This window comes from Lolium perenne, chromosome 1, assembly GCF_019359855.2.
Source record: "Lolium perenne isolate Kyuss_39 chromosome 1, Kyuss_2.0, whole genome shotgun sequence".
Lineage (NCBI taxonomy): Eukaryota > Viridiplantae > Streptophyta > Magnoliopsida > Poales > Poaceae > Lolium > Lolium perenne.
This window is the reverse complement of record NC_067244.2, coordinates 86,188,953-86,207,276: the sequence shown is the minus strand read 5'-3', so window position 1 is coordinate 86,207,276 and position 18,324 is coordinate 86,188,953. Positions and strand designations below refer to the sequence as shown.

General features: G+C 44.9%; 2 protein-coding genes across 14 annotated transcripts; one reads left to right on the top strand and one right to left on the bottom strand.

Moving 5' to 3' along the window:
• The first annotated feature begins 4,220 nt into the window (after window positions 1-4,220).
• On the top strand, window positions 4,221-6,421 carry LOC127304627 (ras-related protein Rab11D). The gene is made up of 2 exons (XM_051335260.2): window positions 4,221-4,582; window positions 5,687-6,421. Exons 1-2 carry the CDS (start codon window positions 4,371-4,373, stop codon window positions 6,123-6,125), a joined length of 651 nt encoding a protein of 216 aa, XP_051191220.1. The 5' UTR covers window positions 4,221-4,370; the 3' UTR covers window positions 6,126-6,421.
• Window positions 6,422-6,993: 572 nt separating this feature from the next.
• Window positions 6,994-12,393, bottom strand: LOC127304541 (NADH dehydrogenase [ubiquinone] flavoprotein 2, mitochondrial-like). 13 transcript variants are annotated; one of them, XM_071828519.1, is made up of 10 exons: window positions 12,048-12,393; window positions 11,889-11,957; window positions 11,730-11,795; window positions 11,229-11,345; window positions 10,288-10,487; window positions 9,776-10,187; window positions 9,135-9,207; window positions 8,513-8,550; window positions 8,155-8,360; window positions 7,309-7,597 (listed from the first exon to the last, which is right to left on the bottom strand). In XM_071828519.1, the coding sequence occupies exons 1-5, from the start codon at window positions 12,135-12,137 to the stop codon at window positions 10,434-10,436; spliced, it is 396 nt and encodes a 131-aa protein (XP_071684620.1). In that variant the 5' UTR covers window positions 12,138-12,393; the 3' UTR covers window positions 7,309-7,597; window positions 8,155-8,360; window positions 8,513-8,550; window positions 9,135-9,207; window positions 9,776-10,187; window positions 10,288-10,433. The 13 variants fall into 13 exon arrangements, with proteins under 13 accessions (XP_051191167.1, XP_071684620.1, XP_071684625.1 ...); XM_071828524.1 differs by having other exon boundaries at window positions 9,936-10,187; XM_071828521.1 differs by having other exon boundaries at window positions 8,513-9,207; window positions 9,936-9,995; window positions 10,087-10,187.
• Window positions 12,394-18,324: the final 5,931 nt, after the last annotated feature.

Genomic DNA, 18,324 nt, shown 5'->3' with positions numbered 1-18,324 from the left:
ACTAAAGATAACAAAAGCATCAACGCCCACAAAACCATTGTGTTCTACTCGTGCAACCATCTATGCATAGACACGGCTCTGATACCACTGTAGGATAACGTAGCATAGAAAACAAAAATTTTCCTACCGCGAACACGAAATCCAAGCCAAGATGCAATCTAGAAGAAGGTAGCAACGAGGGGATTATCGAGTCTCACCCTTGAAGAGATTCCAAAGCCTACAAGATGAGGCTCTTGTTGCTGCGGTAGACGTTCACTTGCCGCTTGCAAAAGCGCGTAGAAGATCTTGATCACGGCGCCACGAACGGGCAGCACCTCCGTACTCGGTCACACGTTCGGTTGTTGATGAAGACGACGTCCACCTCCCCGTTCCAGCGGGCAGCGGAAGTAGTAGCTCCTCTTGAATCCGACAACATGACGACGTGGTGTCGGTGGTGGTGGAGAATCCCGGCGGAGCTTCGCTAAGCGTGCGGGGAAGAAGGAGGAGTGGGGCGGCTAGGGTTTGGGGAGGAGGGGGTGGCCGGCCTCCAAGGGGTGCGGCCAAGGTGGTGGCTTTGGTGTGTCCGGCCCCCTCCCCTATGCCCCTCATTATATAGGTGGAACCCCAAGTGTTGGACTACAAGTCTTCGAATAAGACCCGAAACCAAAACCTTCCATGTTGTAGGGAAACCTACTCAAGGTGGGACTCCCACCCAAGTGGGATTCCCACCCTTCCATGTGGGGGGGTGGCCGGCCCCTATGGTGGAGTCTACTTGGGACTCCACCCCTCTAGGGTTGGCCGGCCATGGGTGGTGGAGTCCCTTCGGGACTCCGCCTTCCAAAGTGATTTCTTCCGGACTTTTCTAGAACCTTCTAGAACCTTCCATAAATGCACCGGATCATTTTCAAACACATAAAATGACATCCTATATATGAATCTTATACTCCGGACCATTCCGGAACTCCTCGTGATGTCCGGGATCTCATCCGGGACTCCGAACAAATATTCGAACTCCATTCCATATTCAAGTTCTACCATTTCAACATCCAACTTTAAGTGTGTCACCCTACGGTTCGCGAACTATGCGGACATGGTTGAGTACTCACTCCAACCAATAACCAATAGCGGGATCTGGAGATCCATAATGGCTCCCACATATTCAACGATGACTTAGTGATCGAATGAACCATTCACATACGATACCAATTCCCTTTGTCACGCGATATTTTACTTGTCCGAGGTTTGATCATCGGTATCACTCTATACCTTGTTCAACCTCGTCTCTTGACAAGTACTCTTTACTCGTACCGTGGTATGTGGTCTCTTATGAACCATTCATATGCTTGCAAGACATTAGACGACATTCCACCGAGAGGGCCCAGAGTATATCTATCCGTCATCGGTATGGAAAAATCCCACTGTTGATCCATATGTCTCAACTCATACTTTCCGGATACTTAATCCCACCTTTATAACCACCCATTTACGCAGTGGCGTTTGATGTAATCAAAGTACCTTTCCAGCATAAGTGATTTACATGATCTCATGGTCATAAGGACTAGGTAACTATGTATCGAAAGCTTATAGCAAATAACTTAATGACGTGATCTTATGCTACGCTTAATTGGGTGTGTCCATTACATCATTCACATAATGACATAACCTTGTTATTAATAACATCCAATGTTCATGATCACGAAACCATGATCATCTATTAATCAACAAGCTAGTTATACAAGAGGCTTACCAGGGACTCCTTGTTATTTACATAACACACATGTATCAATGTTTCAGTTAATACAATTATAGCATGGTATATAAACATTATCATAAACACAAAGATATGTTATAATAACCATTTTATTATTGCCTCTTGGGCATATCTCCAACATGTATGCCCCCGGACGATCGCTGCGTTGCATCCTCCGGGTCCCCAGGACGCCACGCGTCCTTCTTCGTGGCAAAACGCAACATAGAAAACGGGACCCACGAACCTTATCCTTTCCTTTCCAGTTTATTCTTCCTTCCGCATCGTCCCCCGCGCGCCGCTCCCCTACGCCTACACGCTTGCCTGTATACTGGTTCCCCGGCGGAGACCTCAGATCGAATCCCCACCTCGCGCCGCGGCCGCCGCCCATCCACACGTCGCCGGACCAAACTCCGGCATCTCCTTCCGCCAAGGTCCGTCCCCACGAGATTGAGCCTCGAGCTCATCATCTTCTTCTACAGCGACGCGGGCGACGACTATGGGGAGGGGGGCAGCGAGGTTGATACCGGCATGGACGCTGGAGGATTAGGGCCACGCCGCCGCTGATGGCTGGGGAGGCGATGGAGTTGCGAGGCGCGAGACCGGCGTTTCATCATATATGTTGCGACCGGCATCGGCTTCTGCTACTTGTGACGGCGGCGGCTGCTACAAAGGGCATCGGTATCTGCTACTAGTGGCGGCAGAGGCTGCTACAAAGGGCATCGGCGTCTGCTACTCTTGGCGGCGGCTGCTGCTACAAAGTGCATCGGCGTCTGCTACTTCTGGCGGTGGTGGCTGCTACCATCGACATCGACGTCTGCTACAAAGCTCGTCGGGCGGCTGCTACAATCGGCGGTAGCATCTGCTACAAAGGGGCGGTGGTAACTGCTGCTACAAGCTCCTCGCGGCGCCGGCAGTTGTTGCGAAACGCCGGCGGCTGTTGCTACAAAACAGGACACCGTCGTGCTGCAACGAGGCTAGCGGTGCTTCCGGAGCAGGTGGCGGTGCTGCTGGAGAAGGCGGCTGCCGGAGCGGGTGGTGGTGCTGCTAGAGAAGGCGACTACCGGAGCGGGTGGCGGTGCTGCTGGAGAAGGCGGCTGCCGGAGCGGTTGGAGGTTCTGCTGGAGAAGGCGGGTGGCGGTGCTTCCGGAGGACGCGGCTGTCTGAGCGGACGGCGGTGCTGTTGGAAGGCATGCCGGCGTGGTACAAGGTCGTACGGGTTAGAGGAAGAGATTTTTTTATTCGATGTGTTTATTTCCATGCGGGAGCGTTGTCTCCCTCTAACGGCTGTTATCGTTTGTATCGAAGGGCTGGCGATCTGGGGGATCGGGCGGTTTGATCCCCCGGGGGACGCTCAGCCCTGCCCTTACAAGAATGCAAAAACACACAAATAGAAAAAAAAACACGGGAATTTGACAGAATTGCAGGTAGAAAATAAATATTGCAAAAAAAAGAAAACAATAGCAATAGTTATTTGGATGAAACACATGAAAAACACAGGAAAAAAGTGCACCAATCCTACACGAATGAGTGTAAAAAATCTTAGAGTGGATCTTTTTTTTGGATGAGAAGAGGGTCTAGAAAGACCCCGATGGTACATTATATCATCGTCGGTGGAGCAAAATTTACAAGAAGTTCCCTAAAAGAAAATAATGTTACAGCATGTCCCTTAATTTTTGCACCGGAGACCTTGAACCAAAAATTAGAAAAGCAATCATGTCCCGGTCTTGTTCTAGCTCCTTCTCCACCGAATCCATGATGATGCATCCAAGCACGATCAACTTCTCTACCACTAGGACGCGGCCACTTGGTGTAAGCAGCGAGAGCGCACCACCTTGGAAGAAGAGAACCTCCAAAATGGCATCAATGCCTTTAGGAAGAATACCTTGTACCAATTTGCCGGCGACCAGGGGAGGGAAGCCACACAACCATTATATCCAGCCGCCGATATCTCGTCCCATAAGATGCAGTTTCCACGTCTTCTCGTTGCCAAACTACAACTACTATGCACAACCCTAACTCCGGTGTCTCTCGTAGTCCAACTCCGACAGACTATTTCTACATCTTAGATCGGCCTAGCCTCCACTTGAGGACTCTGAAGTTACTGTAGCGGGACGAGAGGGGTCAACGAGAAGGATCCGAATAACATCCTTTTTTAGTTGGAATTAAGATGCAGGAATACAATTCCTAGAGATTTTAGAGACGTGATTCCTTTGATCCAAAGAACATTACTTATTTGTTCTTGTTCAAGCAAAACTCATAGCAATCTTTAATGTTTCATAGTTCTACCGACGTCTATTTAGAGGCACCGGTGGAGATTCTCTTGGAAAAAAAATCCTATAAATTAGATTTCTCAAAAAATAAATCCTTGAATCCTACGGGCAGTACTGTCTGGCGTCGGCGAGAGGAAAGAAAGTGGCCCACCTGAGCAGAGCAGAGTATCCCGCACCGCACGCCGCCTACCAACCCGACCCGCTTTCCCCCGTCCCCCCTGGTCTTCCCCGTTTCCTTCGCTACACTCGAACCAAAAACCCAAACTCCCCCACGCACGCTCCATTCACACGCACTTCCGCCTCCTCCCTCGCTCGCTCACTCCTCCGCCCGCCACCACCACCGCCGCCGCCGTCCCGTAAGAGCGACGCCCATGGCGGGAGGGGAGAAGGTAGACTACGTGTTCAAGGTGGTGCTGATCGGGGACTCGGCCGTCGGCAAGTCGCAGATCCTGGCGCGGTTCGCGCGCAACGAGTTCAGCCTCGACTCCAAGGCCACCATCGGGGTCGAGTTCCAGACGCGCACGCTCCTCATCGACCACAAGTCCGTCAAGGCCCAGATCTGGGACACCGCCGGCCAGGAGAGGCAAGCCTCCCCTCTTCGATTCTGTCGTATCTACTCCCCCAGATCTGCTCCCCGCCGTCGCATTTTCAATTTCCCGGTGATTTCTAGCCGGTTTTATTTTATTTTATTCGGCGGTTTGTTTGATGGCAGCTCTCGTTTTTATGGTTCAAGCAAGTCGGGAATTCCGAAGATTTTATTTTATTTTTTCCTTACGTTAGGTTAGATCGCTATACATTGCTGGTGAGCCTATGTTGCGTACTACGGACGTCATTTAGTTTCATTCATGCAGTCTTGGTCATCATACGTGCACAGCGTACGGGCAGACTACTAGTCAAGTACTGGATCTCCGCCCCCCCGGTTGTTGAAATGGGCGATTTAGCTTGGGTTGTACCCTACTGAACGTACGCGTAGTTTGGTACCGACAGGAGATCTGCCACACGATGCTTGAGATTCAAGTCAGGCTGCTAATTGTACTAAATACTCCATTGATGTTACTCCTTTTTTTTTTTCCTGCGAAAACCTTTGAAATTGCTCTTGATACTACTAATTCTTGTGTGAATTTCTATAATGGGACGGTTCTCTTGAAAACTTTGGTGCTTGGTTTCTTGTGTATATAGCTCTAATGTTCTTACTGTTTTCACCAAATTACGGAATGCGATTCAGTTCCAGCTTATCATACAAATTTATGTGCCACTCATATCTTAATCAGTGCAGAAGCAGTTACTTGTAAAATTTCTGTGTGTTGATAGACAATTGGCTGCTAGTAACAATTTCTTGAGATGTTTGCATAAGCTTTCCAGCTCTAGGCTATTCTGAGAACGGATAACTACTTGCTATATTTTGTTCAAATGTTTCTCAATTCTCACAAGCTTTCCTGCAGTTATTCTCTAATACCATGCCATCTGCTTCTTAAGTTTTATAATCTGTATGAATCGCAACCGCAGCCATTATTGTTGTTAGTGCTGCTGCTGCTGCTTTTCCCATCTTATTCAAACGGGTGATCTGTATTGCAAATATTCGTGTTACACACGATAGTTTGCATTCTGTAACTCTATGAATTTGGATGCTGTATCTTTAGAAAGCACGAATTATACTTGTTCTTAATTGTGAAACTGTGGGCTGCAGGTATAGGGCTGTCACAAGTGCATACTACAGAGGCGCGCTGGGTGCTTTGCTAGTCTATGATATCACCAAGCGCCAAAGCTTTGACCACATACCTCGCTGGCTGGAGGAACTACGTGGGCATGCAGACAAGAACATTGTCATCATGCTGGTTGGCAACAAGAGTGACCTCGAAGACGAGCGTGCTGTGAGCACCGAGGATGCCAAGGAGTTTGCGGAGAAGGAGAACCTCTTCTTCCTTGAGACATCCGCGATGCAGGCCACCAATGTCGAGAATTCCTTCCAGACTGTCCTGTCAGAGATCTTCAAGATCCACAGCAAGAAGAACATCGCGGCTGACCCAAAGGTTAATGGGGCCGCCCCATCGCTGGCAGGCAAGAAAGTCCTTGTCCCAGGCCCTGCGCAGGAGATTCCAAAGAGCAAGTGCTGCAGTTCCATGTAACCGATTTGGCTTGTTTGTGTTTTTGAGAATATTCACGTGGTCTGGATATAGATCCCTACTGAGATAGTCTTAGGTTTCGAGAATTGGTTGATTTGGTGAGACGTTGATGTCATAGCTACAGTTGTCACTTATCATGACTGTGACAATGAGGTTAGCGAGTGAGCAGATGAGCTTTCTTTCATAGTTATGAGCTGTGGAGTCGATTACCTGTAGCTGTGTTTTAACGATTGTTCTATGACACCTCGAAGCCTTTATGTAATATCATTCATATTATATCAACCCGTTGCTATTGTTTAGGCTTTTCTGTATCGATAATCTGAAGTCAGGTGAGACGGTCTTGTTGTGGATTTGCTGAGCAATGCTACTTTCAAGACATCAACTTTTTTTCTATGCGTTTTGCATATTGGACGTGAATTTTGAGAAATAGACTAAGCAGATGGAACGATGATTCAAAAATGTCGTGCATTCATATTTGGACTTTAATTATCTATCTTAGTTGAACTTTATTACTACTATTTGTTTGTTTGCCATATGTTTCAATGATTGTGTGTAGTTCTCGACAGGCTAGGGAGAATGCATATAGGCTGGCAGCCCGTTCAGTTGAATATATACTAGATTTAATTGTGCGCCTTGGCGCACGACCCCCGGGCACTCGTACATTTTTACATTTTACATTACGCTACTAAAATCATGTGGAAAAGCCATAACAGGCTTAAGCTATGTGTGTGTATTTAAATCTCTTAATATGATCACACTCTAATCACCAATGTGCAGTTCCATGAAGTCTTTTATTTATGGTCATAGTTATTATGGCAATGTTTTGAAAATATAATTTTTCAAAAAACTAAAGTATTCCAAAACCACAATGTTTCAATGCCAAATAACATGCCTAATAGTTGAAATTAGAATAGATACTTCGAGGGTTTACAATTCAGGAGGTGACAACACGTGATGTGTCAAAAGCAACCAAAAAAACTTAACTGAAGCCATTGCACATAAATTAATCTAACATACTATGCAGCCAGGGTGAAAAGCACATGGCGTGTCAAAAGCGACTTTTTTTTGCAGAAGACACATGTCAAAGCTCTGTATCAGCTTTCGGCTTCTCGCTAAGTTTCTAATCTGTTGATCACTGTCATCCATCATCCACTTTCTGATAGAAGAGGAACAAACACAAAACAGGTAACGAAAGCCCAAACGCCATCATCTTATTAGAAACGGATTACGTAAATGTATGAAAGAACAACATGTCTATAGGCTAAGGATAAACACATTGTGCAAGGCAAATAAATTAAGGAAAATACTACATCTGTTGGGGATTTTAAGGCCGCCGCAGCATATTCCTGCCTCCTGGTCCCCGTACGACTTGACCGGAGGTGACGACTCCATTGTCACCTTGTCTGTGGTTGCCCCCGCCGCGCTCGTCGGGAAGGAGAAATCCAAGGCCAGGGTAAAAATCTTTTAAACTACCACTAAACGAAATTGGAAATGGGTCAGTCCAGTTGAACCACAAATTACCAGCCAAATAATAAGTAAACCTTTAAATCATTCAATAACTTTTAGTGGTAGTTGAAAGATGAGCACATGAAGCAAGAGATGAGCACACCAACTTCCTAAAATATTACAATTTATAGGAACTAATAAACTAAGAGGACATGATCCACATTATAACATCTTAAGTATGCATATATTTACTGAATTTTCCTATATATATGGAAAATAGTTACTACAGTTCATCTCTAATCTAAGCATTTGCACACAAGCATAACTCATATTTAGAATTTATAAATGGAGATGCTAGAAATGGGAGGATAAATCCAAATGTGTACATAACCCAAATGTCTGAACCTAGATAAGAGAGTAGCTAACCGATAGAAGAAAAATTATAGACACACCACGACTTGTGCATTGAGTGTTTCTTAAACATAATTACTACACAACAGCATATAAGACAGACACATAACGGTTCAGTCTAAGGGAGGGGGAGAGACTGGAGAGGACTGGAAGAGATTAAGGATATAATTATGACCTACACAATAAGTAACATGGATGCAGGCTCCTCTTGTGCAAGCTCTGAAGGGGTAGAGGCGGTGGGGCATGTACTGATGCTTGGTGCAGCAATTGGTCAGAGCACTCGAAAATCGCCAGGATCATTCACAAACAAATCATTTACCTCAATTCTTCAGTGTATCTTGATAAGAGTTAGGAATTGTATGTTTAAATTATATTGAAGACCTGGAGGCATAAAACAAATTGTTTTTAGGACTAAATAACATCAAAAAATAGTTTATAATCTAACCCGCTGCTCATATTTTCTGTAGATACAATCCATGATTTTTGAATTTCTTATATGAAGGCAACAAATCTACTAAGCAACACCAGATTACCTAACATCAGTTGCTCCAAACCTGTCAGCCAGCAACACCTAGCAGATCATGAAAATATAATCCAAGCCGGTTAGGTCGCATAGCAGTCAGCAATGCGGAATCAGGGCATTGGGTAAAAGCCAGCAAAACGTTAGTCATCCAATGCGATTGCGATACTTGCATTAAATTTTTTGTTGTTCATTGACTATCAAGACAGTACATGGAAGGTAAAATTTCAAAGAGAAATTCAGTAGTTTTGTTTGAGATTGTCTCAAGCATAAGAAGCTATTCTGCAACCTGAAGACAATGAGATGCATCAAAATTTAAATAATACCTTGAAATGGGAGATGACGATAAAATCAGTTGTATAAAAATGCTGCATGCATCAGCAATGTGGTTTGTTTTGAACAAACTATAAATAAATAACTATTTGTAACTGTTTTGCCAAGACTGAATGTACCAAAGCCAGTAGATCTTCGCATTAGTAGAAAAGTTTCTCAGAATGGTTGAGTGATAAAGTGAAATATGCCTAAACCAGGCTACATGTTGCAGCAAAGAAAAATAAATAAAGGACTCCGGCAGATGGTACAATTCTAAACTAAAATTAAAGAAGAACCAAATAAAAAATAGTAGTAGCAACAACCTTCAAGAAGATGGAAAACACCATGGTCTTGATACAGGGAAAGTTCATGCTCCAGAAACAATAATACAGGAAGCTGCAAATGTAAAAGTAAATTCGAATTAATATTTGACATGAACTATCTGTGGCAGATGCAAGATTTGAAATTAGTACTACCTCAAAATATTTATGTGGTATGGGACTATGGGAAAATGCCTAAGGCTAGCAGCAAAGTTAACCCACATAGAAAGACAATTGATTATAGTTGTAACACAAAGTGCTAAAAGGCTAACATGGACCAATACTGTCTCTGATCGTTTAAGCATCACTATAAAATGCATCTGAGGAAGAAAATATTTTGCCAACATACTGGAAGAAAAAAAAAAGCTGTAACTGCCAGTGCTAAAAGGAAGATAATAGTTGTAACACAGTGCTAAAAGGCTATGAATTTTGGTGCTCCTTGGCGCACGATCCCATGAGACCCATGTACATATGCGGGGCCAGTAATATTTTTTTAGATTTTATGAATCATAGCAAACACCAGGAAATTACGAACAGATAACAATTGTTAGAACATTGAAAAAGATCAATCTCAGAAGTTTAAAATTTTAGGGAATACTGAGCAAAATATAATAATACATATTCAAGAGGTGGAGAAAAATCACCTTTCATGTAAATTCTGCATGCAACAAACTATATTGGGTGGCCTTTTGTTACAGTTGAGATCTAATGTTAATGTCATCTTGTTCTATAATGCACTGTAATTGCCAGCTGTAAACACTACAAAGTGCAAGTAAAAATGGATGAAAGAAAAGAGGGATCAACCCAATGAACCAAGTGGTGAATTGGTTCCATTTGTTCTCCCATAATTCACTGTAGAAGAAACTGAACTTGACCATGCAAATAAGAGTATCATGTCAGGAAAGGAACTGACAGAGTGGATGGGAAAAATATTGGGCTGCAAGGAAATTATTACCCGATGGAGTGGGTCTAGAGATGAACAAATGAAAGAACAACGGGCCAAATTCCTGGTTGGATTTATATCAAACAACTTGTAGGCATAGACCAAAAATAAATCTGTGCAAACAAATATAATAGGTTATGAGCATTAAATCAAAAGAGAAGTGGAAAACAGAGGAAGGGAAGCAAATCATCACGGGAGAGGAGGGTTTGTTACGTGCGAGGTCAGGCAAAGCCATCATCTTTTCTTGTTCTCTTCACCGAAACTTCATCTGGCTTTGATTCAACTCTCATCGTTGATTTAGAGGCACTAAATATTTCCCAAAGAAGAGACGTCAGCAAGCATATATAAAGAGGCAACATTCACAAGATAACTTCATAGACCCTGATCGGCGCAACTTCGACAATTTTAGCAATCTGAAAAGAAAACCACAATATTGTCAGGAACATTCAGAAATGAGGAGAGTTAACTTCTCCAAGATAAATGGATAAACAGCAGAAAGTAAAAAAACCATAAAATATATTAGACCAGTGTTTAAGAAAGACTATGGCAATTGTAGTCAAATTATCAACCTAACAGTCATGGTAAGAAAGGATATATGCTCCAGCTTTGAATGTGTTGTATAATAATACTATGCTCCAGAATAGTGTGAGCTGCCACAGGAATATTTTAGACTTCCATGAAACAACTTCAGAAACAAAATAACATGATCATAAGAGATTTCAATTACTATGTTAAAACATGTTCTTTCTTACTTAAAACTATGACTCCAGGTCTCCTAATAAGGCTAATTTTCTTGAATATCGAATCCAGAATAACATTGCAATTATCCTATGGCAGCAACTGTCACTTCGAAATGTTCAATATGCACATGATATTTTCCTGTGCACCTATACACACTTTAATCAAGTGTTCTAGACATAGTGAATAGACATAAGAGTATGCTGAAAAGGACAACAGATACAACATGAAACAATGGGCAACAACACTCTGCATATTTTCTACAGGTAGATAAAGGTTTGTAACTAAAGAAGTTACATGAGCTATAAGCAACCGTGTGTTATAACAATTTCACCCTTTAGATGAAAATGGAATACAAAATAGCATGCTGAAGTTGGAAGGTAATTATAAAAAAAATTGCACAAATTCTAACTTACAGCATCCATTGCTGCAACTGGGACCCATCCACCATGCTGCTGCTGTGCAAGATCAAGCATTGGGATGATACCAGATTGCTTGTAGTTGCTCGGGTAATGAGATAGAATCTCCTTGACCTGGGACATTACAACAGAAAATTTAGTCCACATAATAACTGACTTGAAATGTGTCCATAGTCCGCACCAACAGTATTCACTGAGGCCATTTCTTCTGTAAGAAATGGAACACTAAGCCCCATAGCGCTAGTGCATTTACTTATTCTCAAGGTGTCACACGAATACACAACATCAACAAGACTTTGCCCTTTGCAATAACGAAAATAGAAGTTAAACTGAAGACTGTCATTCAAGAGCATTATCTACTGGAAGAACAACATTAGCAGTGCAAATGATATCCTAAGAACCCTGTCTGAACATCTGATTACACAAGTCCAAATCTAGCCAAGTGATTCAACAGTCTTCCCGCTACACGCGCATCCCAGAAAAGAGGAAGGACAGTACCTTCTCCATGTTCATCTTTGTGAACTCCCACGGCATGTCCGGGCTGTTCTCCGGCGAATCGATGTGCTACAGAACAAGGCAACATATAAATCTAGCTGAATACTACCCGGCGAAAAAACAGATCAGGCAAAGCGTAGAAGCGGATCCGAGAGTGCTCACGTAGTTAAGCGCCGAGGAGAAGGTCCTGGAGAAGTATCCCGTGGCGGCTGCGGCGGCGGGGGAAGAGATCTGCACGCAAAATTTCGGCGAACGGGATCAGAGGATTGACCTGGGAGAATCGAGGGGAATGGATTCGGGAGGGGGAAGAGACGCGCTAACCGTAGAAGGAGCGATTCGGCGGGCGGCGGACTGTGAAGCGGAGGCGGAGGCGAGGCCGAGGAGGCGGCGGGCCGCGAGGCGGGCGGCCATGGTGGTAAGTCGAGGTGGAGCTCGAGGCACTTCTGGTGCCCTCGCACGTCTTCCCGAGACGCACCACCTCCAGATGTGTCTTGTCCGCCCTCGTCGTCGAGGGAGGAGGGAGCCATGGAGGAGGGGACGGCGGCGCTGGGGCAGAGGAGGAGGCGGGGTGCGGCGGCGATGGGGCAGAGGAGGAGGCGGAGCTCGGGTGGCGGCGGGATTTAGCGAGCGAGGGGCGCGAGCAGAGAGGACGACGCGCCAACGCCGGGCCGGGTGGGCTTTTCATCGACCCATGGATAAAAAGTGGGTTCGCGCGAGGGCCTACTACTCCACCAGTGAAAAATGGACGGATAAGATACACTGGTGGGGAGATCTGACGGTTTAGAAGCGCAAATCGCTGTGAGACCCCCTATGGGGGGCATCATATACAACTTTAGATCCTGTAGCATGCATGTGGTTGTTCTCGGGCGAGTTTGGTTGCTAGGAATGCCGTTTCTCCGTCCACTGTGCCACGTTTGGGCTGGTTGGTTGGCAACGGGATTATCGCGTCCTAAAAGATGATACTTTCGAAGGGGACATGCTCGTGGGAACGACGCTGCACGCGTGGGGTAAAGTGGGAGAAGCTGGGAAATATCAAGAAGTTGGGAAATATCGAGAAGGTGCAACATAAATCCACCCACCGTCCCTCTCATCTCTCACTTGCCTTTCTCACCCGCCCTCTCCGCTCCTCTTCGCTCTCTCCTCTCACCGTCAGTGGTTTCACTGCCGCCGGTAGATTGAAGAACACCGTTAGGACGGTGGAATAGCAGGCAATCGAAACCCTCTGCCTGCAAGACTTCATCAACTCCAACAGATTTGTAGTAGGAGTGTAAAGGATACCTCGATTTGGTAGGTTACACTCAATTGCCCTCGTTATTCATCTGGTATGTTCATGTGTTCTGTAAATAGCAAATCTACACATACATACATGTGGATTACAGTTACATTTTACCTTATAGAACAAGATTCGGTTTTTAGGGTTAGATAGAAGCAACATTTGTTATTTTTTTCACTGTTCACGGGGTGCTTACTTAAGTGGTAGTTGTAATTGCCGATGATTAGATTGTAGCAATGCGCCATGAAGGGATATTTCTACTCAACCTAGTGGCTTGATCAAATAGCATTATTTGATCACGCCGTAGATTCAGTAGGATCATCTCTTATCTTTGTATGTGGTATTTTATATGAGGCTAACTCAAGTTTTGCGCATTTACCTTGATTCGTTGGCTCCATGCACCCTGCGTACTATATGCGGCCATTCCTGAGGCCAACGATCCAAATGTCGCACAAATCAAGGGAAGGAGTGAGTCAACCATGTGCCTTTTTAATAGTAATGGTCAGCAACTGACTAGGTTCACTCACACCATCATGAACTTCCTAGTTTGTGCCGTGTCCTGAACTATGTTCCGCTACTTAGTGTTGTATGGATAAAGTAATTTGTGCTATGTTCATCATAGACTATGATATAGCTTAGGGTGTGCTATTTTTTATGGGCTGGTATCCTCACCACTTGGGGAATCGATTATCACACCCCACGTTCTACACATAACCAAATAACAAGTTCAGTGTCTTACTACCCTAAAATAGGTCACCAAATGTCGACGTATTGTTGAGAGAGATGCTACAGGGGTAGCTTCGATGAGGTGGTTGACGATGGTGACATTTGTTCACCTGGATGAGAATGGTACACGACACGATGTCCTAGGTTCGGCTCCTCGTGGTGGAGGTAATACCTACTCCTTGATTGTATTGATGTATATGAGTTTACAAGTATTGCCGGAGGCGTGGATGATGAGTATGAGAGTTATGGAGGCTGTGGTCGCTATGCGGGCGAATGTGTTCTTTGCGTCTACGCTATCATGACCAAGCCTTACGTAGATGGCTGACCTAGGATTTTACATAACACAACGAGCCATCTAAACCCCTAGTCGACTACCAACGTTGATTCCTTTGCTTTTCCTGCACGATGATCTTGAGTGGATCGACTTGGCCTCCATGCTGTATCAGGCCTTGATGAGCAGGTTTAGCGAGGTGGCGACTGGATTGGGCCACCCTAGTCATGATCAGCGACTCGCTCCTTTGGGCCTACCCGGTTGGGTATCCCCTCGTCATTTTCCCCTGAGCGCGTTAGGAACTCTACTCCAGTCGTGACTCATTTGCCCACAGCCGTTTTGTCTACTCGCCTAAGAGGTGAGTGGTTGGTGGAGATTCATCGAGGAACTCCTAAAAAGATCATGAACGAAGCACAAGGCCTAACAAACATCAGTATTTAGTATTCGTCCAGGTTGACTTATGGTCTGAAGGATGCTTCGCATTGGCTAACTCCAATTTCGTTGATGACGTCTGGCGAATGTCAGTGGCATCTTTCTATCGCCTGTCATGTCACCCTTCTTGATGGGACATGACGAAGCGTGCCTCTGGCGGCCTTGGGAATGATTACTTCTTTCAGCGTGTTTAAGCTTTCTGCCTCGTGGGTCGATGCCCACTTTACAGAAATCGTGTTGCAAATGTGATCGAGAGCTCTACAATCCTAGATCCTTCGGTGTGTCGTTAAGGAAAATCCCCACATAATCGTATTCCTTGTTATAAAAGAGGAAATATTGGCAACCGAAACCCTCTTATCTTCTCATCCTTTCACCTCTGCTATCCTTTGCCCAAGGTGTTTGAGATTGCAATGGGAGGCGACTGGAATGGCTCTGAGGTGGAGATGAAGCATCTTTGTCCATACATCACCATGGGAATCCTTCAGAACTAGACCTTCAACTCCGTACCTCCAAAGTTCAACCAAGAACGAAGGGAGGTGAATTATTGATCTTTGGGAGCTTCTTGGATTGAGGCCTAACGAGTCCAATTTGCACTAGTAGCAATATAATTTTGGTATTTTATCGCGTCTACGTGCACCTTTTGTGTTTGTTTCATCAGGATCCCCGATTCAAAGGGCTCATTTGAAAAAGAGACTTAACACGCCATTTTATTGAATAAATACGCAAATTAAAGACTACATAGTCCTCCAAAATAATTATCCACACACCTGGGTGAAAGGGCCTCGTGAAGAGAAGCTCCAGGGAGTTTAACGAGGATCGATACGAGCAGAACCCGCCCATATCGCTGCCCATATGACTTGTCGGTACCTTTGCCCCGTCAAATAGTTCCGCCCCTTGAAGACAAATAAGAGATCAGAGATCTAGAGACACCAGAACTCGTGGATACCTCACCTCCGGAAGGGATCTGGAGAGGGAACAAGCACGGGGGCATCGATCATCGAAACTACAAAGATCCTTGGAGGATTGGGCATCATCGCCATCGCCGCCGCAACATCTTCATCGCCATCACCATTTCATCTTACTCCTTCATCCATCTTGTTGTAATCTCTAATCCTATTGTGGATTTACACAAGGATTCATCCATTAGGTTGTATCTTCATCCATACTATTATGATGATATTCATTGCCTTTATGTGTGAGTAGTTTCCTTTGTTCTTGGGGAGTCATGGGGAGACCCTAGAAATATTATGTCGATCTTGAATAAATATGATCTATACTTTTAATTCATGATTGTATGTACTAGATAATTCTCTTGATGTTATGTGATGTGCACCATGTAACATTTGCCTACGAGACGGGAGAGGGAACTACTGATAGTGGATGCACAAGTCATATGACCGGCGGCAAGGATCTCGTCAAGGAGTTGAGGCCCAACATTCATGATATCACCGTCTCCTTTGGCGATAATTCAACATCCAAGGTATTGGGTTTTGGCAAGGTTATGGTTGCACACAACATTACGCTTGTGGATGTCATTCTTGTCAAAACCCTTGGTTATAATTTGTTGTCTGTTTTCGCCCTTGGCAAGATGGGTTTCGCTGTGTTTATTGATAGAGATATTGTGGTCCTTTGTGGAGCAAGACTCTAAAAGTCGCTTTCGATGGGTATCGCGAAAACAACTTGTATGTGGTGGACTTCTCGGGGGCCACCACTTCAAGTGTGATGTGCCTATTCGGAAAGGAGGACGTGGGTTGGTTGTGGCATCGCCTCTTGGCCCATGTCAACATGAGAACTTTGCAAAGTCTTCACAAGGGGAACCATATTGTGGGACTAATGGACAATGTTCCTTTTGCCTATTGTTTATATGAGGGTGGGGAACCGGGGGATCTGGAGAGCGCTAAGGAACGACATTGTAGCTCTCACCTAAGCCCGCTTTAGGAGAAGCAATAGGGGTTTTAACATTGGCTAAGTTTTCACCATCCAAGGGCTTTGTAGTAGAGGGTGATTCCGAAGCATCTCCCTCTACTAAAGAGTCCTTGTCATTTTCCTCCGAGATGGGAATGACGGGAGGGACTGATTGTTTTAGAAGCTCTGAAAAATATTTCTACATATCTTCCATATTAGCTTCCAAGGAGGATCTCAAGGATGTTTCCATAGACTTGAGTGTTGGAGATATGCCCAAGAGGCAATAATAAAGTGGTTATTATATATCTTTGTGTTTTATGATAAATGTTTGCATACCATGCTATAATTGTATTAACCGAAATATTGATACATGTGTGTTATGTAAACAACAAGGAGTCCCTAGTAAGCCTATTGTATAACTAGCTTGTTGATTAATATGATCATGGTTTCATGATCATGAACATTGGATGTTATTAATAACAAGGTTATGTCATTAGGTTTATGATATAATGGACACACACCCAAATAAGCGTAGCATAAGATCACGTCATTAAGTTCAGTTTGCTATAAGCTTTCGATACATAGTTACCTAGTCCTTCGACCATGAGATCATGTAAATCACTTATACCTGAAGGGTACTTTGATTACATCAAACGCCACTGCGTAAATGGGTGGTTATAAAGGTGGGATTAAGTATTCGGAAAGTATGAGTTGAGGCATATGGATCAAGAGTGGGATTTGTCCATCCCGAAGATGGATATATATACTCTGGGCCCTCTCGGTGGAATGTCGTCTGATTAGTTTGCAAGCATGTGAATGGTTCACAAGAGATGATATGCCACGGTACGAGTAAAGAGTACTTGTCGGTGACGAGGTTGAATAAGGTATCGCGATACCGATGATCGAACCTCGTACAAGTAAAGTATCGCGTGACAAAGGGAATCAGTATCGTATGTAAATGGTTCAATCGATCAGTAAGTTATCGTTGAATGTGTGGGAGCCATTATGGATCTCCAGATCCCGCTATTGGTTATTGGTTGGAGAGAAGTCTCAACCATGTCTGCATAGTTCACGAACCGTAGGGTGACACACTTAAGGTTTGATGTCGTTTTAAGTAGATATGGAATATGGAATGGAGTTCGAATTTTGTTCGGAGTCTCGGATGTGATCCAGGACATCACGAGGAGATCCGGAATGGTCCGGAGAATAAGATTCATATATAGGAAGTCACTTTCCAAGTTTGGGAATGGTCCGGTGAATTTATGGAAGGTTGTTTTTTGGAATCATCCGGAATAAATCACTATGGAAGGAGGAGTCCCGGAGGGACTCCACCAACCCTAACCAGCCAACCAAGTGGGAGGGTGGAGTCCATGGTGGACTCCACCTCTTGGCCGACCAACAAAGGGGGGAAGGGGAGAGTCCCTGTCCCTCTAGGTTTCGTCCATATGGCAGTTTTTGAATTGGGGTCTTATTCGAAGACTTTGGGCAAACCCTAGGGATTCCACCTATATAATGAGGAGGAGAGGGAGGGGGCCGACCACTTGAACACAACCTTGGCCGCACCCCTCAAGGCACCCAAGCCGGCGCCCCCTCTCCCAAACCCTAGCCGCCTCCCTCCTCCCACCTCTCCCGCATAGCTTAGGCGAAGCCCTGCCGGAGATCTCCACCGCCACCGACACCACGCCGTCGTGTTGTCGGGATTCCGAGGAGGATCTACTACATCCGCTGCCTGCTGGAACGGGGAGAAGGACTTCGTCATCAACACCGAATGTGTGACCGAGTACGGAGGTGCTGCCCGACTGTGGCACCATCAAGATCTTCTACGCGCTTTCGAAAGCGGCAAGTGATCGACTACAGCAACAACGAGATCTAATCTCGTAGGCTTTGGAAATCTTCGAGGGTTAGTCTCATGATCTTCTCGTTGCTACCATCTTCTAGATTGGATCTTGGCTTGTTATTCGTTCTAGCGGTAGGAAATTTTTTGTTTTCTA

What these genes read in the sequence shown, in the direction of transcription:
- LOC127304627 (XM_051335260.2), top strand. Translation starts at nt 4,371, where the DNA reads ATGGCGGGAGGGGAGAAGGTAGACTACGTGTTCAAGGTGGTGCTGATC. An exon ending in GACACCGCCGGCCAGGAGAG is followed by an intron (nt 4,583 to 5,686) that starts GCAAGCCTCCCC and finishes TGTGGGCTGCAG; the next exon opens with GTATAGGGCTGTCACAAGTG.
- LOC127304541 (XM_051335207.1), bottom strand. Translation starts at nt 12,137, where the DNA reads ATGGCCGCCCGCCTCGCGGCCCGCCGCCTCCTCGGCCTCGCCTCCGCC. An exon ending in CAAAGATGAACATGGAGAAG is followed by an intron (nt 11,346 to 11,729) that starts GTACTGTCCTTC and finishes GTAATGTCCCAG; the next exon opens with GTCAAGGAGATTCTATCTCA. An exon ending in CAGTTGCAGCAATGGATGCT is followed by an intron (nt 10,488 to 11,228) that starts GTAAGTTAGAAT and finishes TTTTCTTTTCAG; the next exon opens with ATTGCTAAAATTGTCGAAGT.